General features: G+C 33.6%; 1 protein-coding gene across 2 annotated transcripts; it reads right to left on the bottom strand.

Annotated features, from left to right (window-relative positions):
• Nucleotides 1-3,750: 3,750 nt before the first annotated feature.
• Nucleotides 3,751-11,018, bottom strand: LOC122139638 (macrophage mannose receptor 1-like). Of its 2 annotated transcripts, XM_042738392.1 has the most exons (7): nt 10,984-11,018; nt 10,650-10,733; nt 6,683-6,750; nt 5,383-5,435; nt 4,866-5,225; nt 4,465-4,785; nt 3,751-4,330 (listed from the first exon to the last, which is right to left on the bottom strand). In XM_042738392.1, exons 2-7 carry the CDS (start codon nt 10,710-10,712, stop codon nt 3,966-3,968), a joined length of 1,230 nt encoding a protein of 409 aa, XP_042594326.1. In that variant the 5' UTR covers nt 10,713-10,733; nt 10,984-11,018; the 3' UTR covers nt 3,751-3,965. The 2 variants fall into 2 exon arrangements, with proteins under 2 accessions (XP_042594326.1, XP_042594317.1); XM_042738383.1 differs by lacking the exon at nt 10,984-11,018 and having other exon boundaries at nt 10,650-10,895.
• Nucleotides 11,019-12,547: the final 1,529 nt, after the last annotated feature.

The raw sequence follows: 12,547 nt of genomic DNA on the forward strand, positions 1-12,547 counted from the left end.
TTTTGTGATTGGAGAATATTCATTTTGGCATGTAAAATACAAGCATCTGTGTGTATTTGCATCTGTGCACCAGGGTTATTATAGTAAATTAAATTCCTAAAAGACACTTAGGCAACAATTCTCATTTTCATTTAGTTAAATGTTCCTAAAATAAAATGAATAAAAACTAAAATAGTAATAATTATAAAAACAATTTAAAATTACACAAACAAACAACAAAATTAGTTTAACTTGATGTACTAAAATAAGCTAAAATAAAATCAATAAAAAACAAACAAACAAAAACTAAATATAAAAAACACAGTAAAAATGGCCAAAATACACAAAAAAAATTATTAAAATAAATACAAATATGTATTAATGCACTAAAATAACTAAAACTGTAATAAAAATTGATAAAAACAAAATAAATAAAAAATAATACAAATGACAAAACAACAAAATTACTAAAATATCTAAAACTGTACTTATGTACTAAAGTAACTTAACCTTAAAACTGAAATAAAATTAATAAAAAACTCATAAACTATACTAATGTATTAAGTAAAACTAAAATTTAATTATTTAAAAAATAAAAACAAATTTATTAAAATTGAAATGTAATAAAAAACTAAAAAAGTCGAAATTTCTAAAGGTTTAACTAAAATTTAAATGTAACTGGAAATTATAAAAATGAAAAGAATCCATAATAATAATAAAAACTCTCATTATATTTCAATGATATTTAAATAACTGATTTAAAAATACTGCTATGAAGGTTTGAGTGCAGCTACTTTCATCTTTTTAAAAGCTACTGTAGTTTTGCTTTAAAAGCAGTGGCCTGTTATCGCAATGACTCCAGACCTGGTCAAATGTGATCCTCAAAGTACCCACGGCAATTTTCCACACATAAAACTTTTCAGGCCTAACGGGATTTCTCCTCTAATGGCAGACGTGAGGGACAGCAATGCGGTTCGGCTCCATTTGCAAAGCGCTGAGAGCCTTTTCACTGCGAGTCCTGACTCATGGGCTGAGCGTTTTGAACACGGAGGGCATGTCGTCAGTCACGCACTTTGGTGAAGTTTTAATGAAGGTGCCGCTTTTGGTCTCTGAGTCCACAGGGCTGTTAGAGACCGTGTTCCTGGACTGTGTATTGATGATCCTGCCAAATGGGTATCTTTGAGCCGAACGGTTCGACCCGTTTCACCGTGTTCCATTGTGCGATATTTCATTCATCTCGGTGTTGAGAGATAGAGAAAGGTGGGGATGATTGAAAAACGAGATGTGGAGGACATTGCTCTGTAACAAGGGCAGATCTGGTCGGAGCCGTCAGGGGCGAGTGGGTAGATGTTCACAGCACATTCATAAAGCATAAGTCTGGGAGAGGAACTAAATGTACAGTACTATAACCAGCCGTGAAGGGGGAAACATGTCGCTGATGTACGACTCATTTTAAAGTGTGTGCGTCCTGTCAGCTTCTGTCAAATGGATTTCAGTTTTAGCAGCACTGCAGAACCTACTCTGAAACTGTTGCTACAAACCACTTATGATTTTCAGTAAGTGCAATTACAGGCAAGACATTTTAGCATTAAAAAATGGCAGTTTACACTAAATATCACCAGTATGACTAGAAATATATACAGTACATATTTTGCCTCTGTATGTTGGAGCAAAGAAAATCAGTGATGAAAGTAGTTTTGGTCTGTTGGGGGCTGTTGATGAAAATATTATGCAAAGAATATAACACCAAATTAACAATGCAAAAATATTGTTTTTAAGGGAGAAACATCTAAAAAGAATGCAGAATGCAATTGCAATTTTGTTGCGTTTTGTCACTTTTTATTAAGGTTTTTAATTCTTTTTTTTTTTTTTTAGGTTTGATTCATTTTGTTTCAGTTATATTTTTAGTTATTTTAGTACATTAGTATATAGTTTTAGTTATTTTACCAATTTAGTTAGTTTTTGTCATTTTACATCCGGTTAACTGAATTTGAAATGTTGCCTTGGCAGTTAGCTAAAATAATAAATGAACAGTTCATAAGCAATGTCTTTGAAGGAGTAACATCTTAAAAATAATGTAATCGTTATATTGAATATTGGTATTCAAACAGGTATTTTTGTCTACTACAATTAGATGCTTGTAGATGTGTATCCCATAAGTGACCACTTTTATAGTACTTTTTTATAGTAGTTTTTGTCTGTGTGTGTAACTATGCTGTTATATCCTCTATATATTGTATGGAAAAGAGCAGCATACATTCTTCTTTTATTTTTTTATTTTTTTTTTACTTTTGTTTTTCCACAGAAGTAAGAAATTCATGTCGACATAATTGTCATATAAAGATACTATATTCAAATAGAAAACGGTTATTTTAAATAGATATAATATTGAACAATTGTACAGTATTTCACAATATTACTACATTTATTTAATATTTTTGATTAACTAAATGCAGCCCTGGTGAGCAAAAGAGAGTTTTTAGTTTCCATAAGACACTCACGGCTAACAGGGAAGCTGTAAAGCTGTTTTACAATTTCTGATCATTGTAAATAAAATGCACAAAGTCTCCTCGACTACTAAAATGCAACCATGTGACCTCCTCCATGTCTGAGAAATTCAGGGAAATGTAGCAGTTTGAAAAATGGCGTAATGCAGTACACTCCCTCTCCTGAAGCATGTGGCAAATGCATTAATGTCGACAGAACTGCATTTATGCACAATGTCTCTAATTAATGCCACACACTGAGTAAGTTCAACAAGGGTCCGCGCTGGTGACGGTCACTCCGGGGGTTGGCATGGTAACAGATCTCCTAACAGGCTGATAATGAAGTGTCCACTAGTTCTGCTGACCTCTGTGGCTCATATTCAATGCTGCCCGTGGGTCAGAAAGGTCACCTACTGAGTGTGGACAAGGACCCTGAGGAATGTCAGCTCCAACTGCGACCCGGAACACTTACAATCTACTTCCCTCCTTTTTCCCCGTAACTTGTCTGAAATGTCATTACTCATGCAGATGCTCTGAAATTAGCAATTATGTCGAAGAAAAAGTATCATTGTGGGCTGGAATGGCACTTATTCGAAACATGATGAGAACCTTTCTCTTGTTGTTTTGCAAGAAAATGGTGTGTCATGATTTTAAATGACGTCAGTGATTTCAAAATAAAACCCTTAGTGAGACTATTTCAGAGCAAAAAACTGCTTATTCACTAACAAACCCAGTCCAGCTTAACTAGCTGGTCCTTGCGCTGCAATAGTAGCATTTGTATTCAAATTAAGTTATTGCAAATCACATTTATTATTATATATGTGCATTATTTACTAAAGAGCTGACTTCCTAATGTGAAAAACATTTAGAATTCCACAAGCATAAATGACTATTTAGCCTTGTTTATATCTGTTAAATTGTCTGTATTTATTACTTTTGAATGGAAAAATATGTAAGTAAATGATTTTCTTTCTGCGTTCTGTTTCTAGACTTTCACAAGCAGAGCAGTAGATTCTGATTTTTTTCTATCTATCATATAATCTCTACTTGTTGCTTTTCAAAAGGAGTAATATCTTATCAAGTGCATAAAAATGTTTCCTCTGAGTTTTATGCCAGTTTACTGCACCATTCTGTCCTTGATTTCACATTTTTTTTTGTGTATCTTTTTGTATTTGTGTTTCTGTCATATAATGCAGTGTTCCTGCATTAAGGACATAAGACAGTACAGTAAATTGATTGAAAAACAGTGTTTATTGAATTTTTTTAAACAACATTGATGTTTGAATTTATATCACAATTTAATGAAATCATTCACCAAAAAATAACTCACAACCTGTTAAAATGATTAAGTGCTTAATATTACATTACATTAATTTTATGTCATGACATTGTTTTGTTTTTTTAATAGAAATGACAGCCAGTAACTGCAAAAGAGAGTAGAGCATAAACTAAAGCACCTAGCAAAGTAAGATGGCTTGTATAATGTAGTTATACAATATATTATTTCCCCTCACATAAAACTCTAAATTTAGATCTGCAGTCTTTATCACACCATTTATATTGACCTTTCACCTTCTCTAAGGCGCCGCAGTGCTGGGACACTTGATGTTCTGGTGGACTTCCTTCTTTCCAGTTGGTCCAGTTCCCCACACTGAGCCCATTGGACCAAATCCAGAATCCGAAAAGTCGGCTCTGTCTAAGCCCCACCCACACTGGCTCTAAAATATTCTGACTTTTTAGCTCTCGCTCCGTTTCTATCTGATCATCCTCCGACTCGATGCACAGTAGACCAGAAAAGTTTCTGTTGCAGTAATCCAGAGCTTTCTCCCAGGACATTTTACCCGGACTCACATGAATGAAGCTTTCTGACAAAAAAATATAGGGTAAACAAAAAATACATTTAAAACTAGTGAAATACCTTGAACTAAAACAGCATGTCGTGTTAAATCAGGATTTACTTTGCAAAAAAATGTCAATATCAATACAAGTCTTCTCTTACTGTAGCATAAGATACGTTGATTATTGTCGTCTTTACTTCTTTTCCAGCTCCCATCTTGAAGCATAATCGTATAATCTCCTTCGCCCGATCGTTCTGTGTAGTTTCTGTAAGCAGATTGTCCTCCATCAGACCATTCCACTTTGTCCTGCAGCAGGCCGATCCAGAAAGGATTGCTACTCTTTTTTCCTTCATTCCACACCTGTTGATTTTCCTCTTCATTACTGATGCTGACTAAATCAGTGTGTTTCTCTCTGCAGTACAGCTGAGCCTCAAACCAGGTTTTCTGTTCAGGTTTTAACATGTACGATGCTCGCCCAATATCTGTATGAATGTAAGAAAGTGATATGGTTTTGGTTTAATTCATTGTTAAATTAAATAGTTATAATATTATACTTTATTACCTTGTTTATAACACATGAAGTGTTTTGTTTCAGTGCACTTGAGAGATTCCCAACCTGCATCAGATTTCATAGCAGCACAGCGTGTTTCCTCACAACCCGTTATAAAATCCTTTTTATATGTGACCTCATCACCATTTGACCATTTCTTACTGCAACTTCCTGTCTGTGCACCGATCCATCCACTAGGGAAACCAGTAACATTGAGCAGTGTCCTTATTTTGATATTGTCTTGTTGGTCATAAACTGTGGCGAGTTCAGTGTAGTTTGTTCTGCATTCATTCACTGCACGAGTTATGCTGAATTCTCCATTTATTAGTTTGAATTCTCTTAGTCGGCCGTCAGCATTTGAAAGAGGAAAAGCTGAGGAGAAATATTCAGTTTTTAGCACCATACCATCGAATGGAATACATGTTGGAAAACATACATGCCATTTTGATTTTAAGTAATCAAAATCCATTTGTACAGTATGAGGAATACAAACAAGCAAACTATGGTTCAGACAAAGTTAAACACTCACCACAGAGGAGGAGCAGCACGTGCAGCGACGTCATAGTGATGCTCAGTGCGTCTCTGCCGTTAATCACAGAATCACATAATATAAAATACACTGCATGGAAATCAATTTACATACAGTATAGTGCTCAATGCAATCATAAAGAGTCTTTACAATATAAAGACAAGAACAATTCATATGTTTTAAATGTAAATTAGAGAGAGAGAGGGGTATGTCTTTACTAAAAATATATTCAAGGGCCTCTAGTATTTCTTTCCAGTATTCATGAACATGTAGACATTCCCAAGAAATATGATAATGGTTCGCTTCATTACATCCACAGTTTCACCAACATTTTGAAAGTGTTATTACTATATTTATCTGTTTGTATTGGTATTATAAAACATCTAATAATGGTTTTCCAGCAGTATTTCTTCCAATTTATTGAAGTAGTCAATTTCTGTTGAAACTTCCATACAGTAGACCACTCTTCATCACTAAAGATTATTTCACTTCTGTCATCCATTTCTCTTTGATATAAATTGTAAAGTGTGTTTTCATATTTATTAAACTCTTGTATATCTGAGAATTTTATATCTATACCTAATTTGTATCTCTTTTTGAGTTAGTCTGTCAATGGGTTCAAGTTGTCTTTGAGTTTTCCTTTTATATTTTTATCACTTTTATCAAGTGATTGTTCTAAATTAATGCAGAATGAACACCATGATGTTCTGTAATCAATACTATTGTAAAGCTGGTGAGGGAATGTGTGAATATGCCAATTGCAACATGATTTAAAAAAGCAAACATTTGACAGTTTTAGACAAGTATTTGCATTTAATATAGGCTAAGGATCTGTATGATATATAAAAACTAAATATAAAATTGCAGAATAGCTTAGCTACACTAAAGAAATACTACTGACTGATACTGTAATATTTTACCTACGACACTTCTTATGAAATGCATGACGAAAATGTGTAATAAATTGAAAACAAAACAAAACAGCTTTATTTACTGTTAACTCAAACTCTCCCACTAAAGAATCCCTTTCAAATTTGGCATATTTCATATTTTTATATTTTATATAAAATGTTATAGATCTATACATGGTGTTTTGAAACTGTTAACATGAGATGTTCAAACAGTACAGCTTCAAATCTTAATTTTAAAATTATAATAATGATTGTAGTTAAGAATGACATCAAAAGACAGGCATCATGAAATTCTGTTCACAAAACACTATCACACTGATTTTCACAGCTAGATATGAAAAAAAAAGCGGATCATTAAATCAGAGATAGCAAAGTTACTTGATTCTTACCTGGTGAGAAGGTTAATGTGCTGGAGGGAACTGAAGACTTTTATTTGTAATTCTATAGAGGGCAGGTGCTGAAAGGCAAATTGATTCGTGAGTTAATCAGTAACTTCATTTAGGTGTTCATTCAGCTTAGGAGTTTTATCCAGTTCATAACAGTAATATTTATGAAGTCGAGTGCTTTTTGCAGTAAAAATACAACCTAACCAAAACTGAGCTAACTTGTCTTTTATTCAATGAAAATGGCAATATTATTCATAAGATCCAATTAAAATGAAATTGATCAGAAGTGGTGGTTAAAAAAGTAATTTATGGTGTGTATTAATTGTCCTAATATGGTGTGGTTGCACATGTCTGTGAATATTATATTCTTAGAACAAATACTTTGAGAAGTAAAGGTTATACTGGTGGTCAGTGTAACGATTTGTGTAAATAAATGCTTGACGTCATCTGTGCACATTTACATATACACTTTATGAAGCTGAGCAGTGCAGACATTGCTTTATGCTTCTTCCATAAACCAATAAATTCAAATCTGCTGTTTTGAATTGAGAAAAAAAACTTACTTCCTCCTGACTGCGATCGCCTGTTTCCATCCATTCAATGTTTGCATAAACATACTGTACTGCCATAGTCAAATATCAATATCATCTATAATATGTCCATATTCAAATGCACTGGGCCCTGCAATGTCCAGTTCTGATGAGCTTCAATGCACTACATTTTTAACTTTATAAGTTCATGTTTGAGGAATTTATCTGACAAGTTATGATCATTTAAAAACTTTAACTAATAGATATCACCATACTTCCCTAGCTGATTGATTACAATAGGAATTGCAAACATTTTTTTTTGTATTAGTTTTCTGAAATGTTGTTTAAATGAGGTATTATCTAATTAAATATGAACTAGTTTGCAGAACAACAACAAAAAATCTGAACATTGGATAAAGCCAGGTTCAAAATTCTTGTCATTTTGTTGACATGTCAGTGTTTATATATAAACCAAGATGTGTATTGCAATTGAAATCTACAGACACAAATAGATAAAGTGCAATAAAATAAACATTTAAATGTATACTTTGGATGTTTTCATCCAAAAATTGATCTTTTGGATGTAGTCTGAAATAACATATGAAAACCCAAACAGATCTCAAAATTGACCAGTGCATGAAAAAAACAACACTTTTGCTTGTGGTGTCTTGCCTTAAATGTTAAATTAATATTTAATACTTCTCTCTCAAAGTAATCTTTCTCAGAATCAATACACAGTAATGCATAGAAGTAATGATTGCATTTCTTCAGATTATTATGACATGACATATTATATACACAAATGGTCTCCATTGACAGCAGTTGTAAAAAAAGTAGCTGTATATATATATATATATATATATATATATATATATATATATATATATATGAATGTCAACTCATTCATATACTGTATTTTGAAGTGTTTGTTAGGTGTTGAAATTCTTTTTGAGGCCTTTAACAGATGAAGGTGTGTTGAGTCACTGTGCTAAGAGCTAGTGCAGTTTCTTTGCTCTGTTTTGTGATCTCAAGATGGAAAAAAGCAAAGCCCATGAAAGGTGTCTGGACGAGGGTTCAGAGTTGTGATGGATCACAGACGCTGGCCGAGTTTGCTCTCTACATGACTTAGGCTGGTTGTAAAATGTGTTGCTTGTGTTATTTAATCACAGTGATCAAAGCACATCTTTTCTACAGCCTCAGCGTTATATATGATTGTCAATAAGTGCAGAGCTGAGTCTGCAGTATGTGATTTAGGCTCTCTGTTGCACAGACCAGAATCACCAGCCTGGTCTCATTGTTAATACGTAGTTATTAATGCTAAAGGTGTTAAATCGTACAATACTGACGTAATTATGGCACCAAAACGTAAAAATACTTACATTTTTACAGCGAATAAAACGTAAAATATTTAAGAATCTTTCATGTCATAAAAATATATGTATATTTTCCCTTTTTATCATTTTTTTTAGATAAATGTAAGATCCCTAAACCCCGCCCCGAACCTAAACCTACCCATTTTATACAGAATGTTAAAAGAATAAAACATAATAGACAGAAATGTGTAGGAAAATTACCATTTTAGTAAAAATGTAACATTAAAGCGATATTTTGAGCCACTAATCCTACACCTAACGTTACCCCTAAACCTACCCATAACCATTTCTTAAAACTACATACTGTTATAAATAAATGAATAACAGACAAACAAGCCTAACGTTAATCACAATCATTTATTGTTTGCGAAAATGTCAAAAGTGGTACCAAAAGTAGTTCAAATGATGATGAGTTCCAGTCGCAGTACTCTCTGGCGGTAATAGTTTTTATAGGGTACAGAGCAGAATTTAATTCGTTAATCCGTGAAATTATGAATCTGTCTTCTCTCTGTGAAGGCGTGGTACGCTCATTGGTTGTCAATTAATTGATAAAATATTTGTCGCAATCTGTGATGAATTAGGTGAGAACCAATGAGCGTTCGATATCAGTCCCGTAAACCATGGCTCACTGGCGCTATTTTCAAATTCGAATCATAACGAGTGCGGGCTTTGACTGTATCGGTCGCTGTTGCTGAGAATGAAGATCGATTGATAAAGGGCTGAATTTGGATCTGTTCCTTGCAAACATATAGATTCTAAAGATATGGAGTACAGCAAACAAATAAAATGGATGTGATTTGTAATTTTATGTTGTGCTTTGGTGTATCTTATGGTTGTATTGTCGGTCACTGCATAGGAGAAAGTCGCACAGCAAAATATTACAAAATGGTTAAACAATTACAGAAATTTTATTCATTTTAAGGTTTCAGAGTGTAGTCTCGTTTAACATTGTGTAATCCCCCGAAACGAGTTTGCAGCACGAACAGAAATGTTATTTCCTATTAAGTAGATGAGTAAACTGCTTTCAATAAATGAAACTAAAAACACGTATTGATATGACAATTGAATACAAGCCAGGATTTTAATATTAATACATGGGAATTCATATACATTCACACTTTACGTTAGATGATTTACGTTTTTAGCTGCTAATACGTAAGTACTTGTACGTTTTAGTGCTATAAATACGTCAAAGTTGTACGTTTTAGTGCTATAAATACGTCAAACTTGTACGTTTTTGTGTGTATGAAAACGTAAGTAAATGTACGTGTGGTAGAACCACATTTAATGTAAAAATACACGAGCTCACACATGCACAGCCCCAGGGGCGATTCTAGGATTTTGATTTTAGGGGGGCTCAGCCCCCAATAAGGGTATGATTAAAAAAATATTATTTGACTATTAGGGTAGGGTGGTATGCTACTAACCTTACTGCAATCCACTATTCCATTGTATTCCCTGTATTTCATATATGGAAGTAGGAGTACTGACTGAGCCATATAGAACACTGTAATAAAAAAATAATTATTGGATGTGACCACTAGAAAATAGAGAATGTTGATTTTTTTTTTTTTTTTTTTTTTTTTACAATGAAGACCTCCTGATTCATTCACTGTACACTACTATTGTATCCACTACTCACAAATACATCATGCTTCAAGTTTTTACCAAAGACACGGCAAGCAAAGCAGTAGGCAGAATCTGTCTTCTGTGAGTACTCAAGCCAAGCAAAAGTTTGAAACCAGCTTGGCTGGAATGATCTTTTTTGTAAGCCAAAGTTCTCCTGGGGATAATAGTGTAATTTTGCCTGTTTTGGGCCTGTGTCCTTTTCACCTAAGTCACACTGATCTAAAGGTGCAGCTGCTGTCTGTGCTTCATCTGACATTTGTTTCTCTGTATGTCTGTCCTCTCTCTCCTGACTCATGTCTTCCTCTTCTTTCATGCTCTCTCTGTCCCTGTACTGTGACAATCACGTAAATATAGTTTGGTAACTAAAGAAATCTTAACTTCATTTGTATTTATTAACTGACCAGACAAATTATCCAAAACAACTGTTCACTTTCTCACCTCGATCATGATCTTGCCCTTTCTCTGATGTGCCTTCATCAATCTTCTCTGCCTCCACTTCATTCACTTTTTGCACTGACTTTTCTGAGAAACCAAAAAAATTATTTCAGTTCAGTTGACTGAAAGACAGTTAATCATTTCTTGTTGAGTGTCAATAATGTCAGGAGTCAGGACATTTGTGTTTATCCTTTGACGATACCACTGCTTTTTCTTATAAAATGTACAGGGAAATTGGCAGACAATTAAAACAATGTCAGGGTTCAATGACTGAAATGAATCTTGGGAACACAGTGGTATTGTTGTTTTTTGTGTGATGTGTTGTTTATATTCTCACCTGACTGTTGCTCATTTGCAGACCTACTCCCGCACGACAAGAAAAAATGTTGTATATCCATCTACAATGAAATATAAATTATTTTATTTTAGATTTTTAGCCTTTATAATCAACAATACGGTTGGATATTCATAAAGTCACCCCATGAAAATTAATGTCATTTTAAGTATTTTAACTAACCAGCTAATATTCATTAAGAATATAGACAAACCATGTATTAATGTAATTGTCTATTGGCAATATGATTAATCTGTTCTATATTTATTTCTATTTATTAAAAATAACAACATGAATTATCAATTTGCCACTTCTATAAATCAAGTACAAATCTAGTATAAATAGTATAAATCAAGAAAATCAAAAATCCCTTTACTCTACGCTTACTCTAATTTATGTATCATGACACTCCCCCTGATTCATTATTACAAAACAAAATAACTCCTCATTCTCTCTCTGGGCCATCTAGTGCTTTCAGACAATGATGTGTGTCATTTCTGTGCATGGCTGCATAATGTAGTGTCAAAATACATTATAATATGTCTGTAATTGTAAAAAGTAAATCAAAATAAATCATGATCGTTTTCTGAATCTAAAGTATGTTTTCATGGGTGTTAATCACTTAATTTTTTTGTAGGAATAAAAACAACTATCACACAAGGGCTGAAGGTGAACGCAGCGAAACGTATTGGTATTGGATGAGAAACCGAGCCGTCCCGTGTGCTCCCAATGCTCCAGTAACATTACATTATGTAAACTGCAATGTATTTATGACAAAGAACTGCACCGATGCAGATGTAATATCATAGCATTAGCAATCTATCAATAAAATGCACGACACACACCTTGTGCTCTCTAATGTTCGCTCTGCTCGGTGCCCCTGCAGATTGAAAAATGCTCTAAAGCCAAGCAGACTCAGATAAGGGGAGGAGCCGAAACTTGACGCAGCTTGCCGCCGTTTCAAATTAGTTTTTTTAAAGGGGACTGAAGCGATCAAAAATTTATTAATCAAATAGTTTTTTTTGGTGGGGGTGGGCAGAAGTTTAGTTGGGGGGGGAGGAAGCATGAATAGGGAATGGTGTAGTGACTGCACTGCACTGTTCTCTTAGCTTTGCTTTAAAAGAGTTTTTAACTTCATAAAGCATCTGAAAGTGTGACACTGGTGTAAAATGAGCCTTTTGTGCTGTAGTGTAGTGTAATGCAACATACTGCATTTCAATGAAACTTTATCTGAGAAAGACCTTTTTAATGGAAAGTTTATTATTAGAGTTCAAGATATGACAAGAAAAAATGATCAACTTTAATATTCTGAGCAGTGTTTAAAAATCACACAGTACAAAATGAAACTTTGTTAACCTGGTCATAATAATCTCATTTGTTAGAAATACGATCAAAATGACAAACCCTTTCAATATTTCAGTATTTAGTGAACTTCAAGGTTTCATAAACATGTAAGTCTCTAAACCTGTTCATACAGAAATGTTATGTTTCAGAAGCTGTCAATATGTTACATATGTCACATAATCCAATGTTCATCCATAAAAAAATCATTTTTAAATCTCACTTT

Source organism: Cyprinus carpio, chromosome A4 (genome assembly GCF_018340385.1).
Source record: "Cyprinus carpio isolate SPL01 chromosome A4, ASM1834038v1, whole genome shotgun sequence".
NCBI lineage: Eukaryota > Metazoa > Chordata > Actinopteri > Cypriniformes > Cyprinidae > Cyprinus > Cyprinus carpio.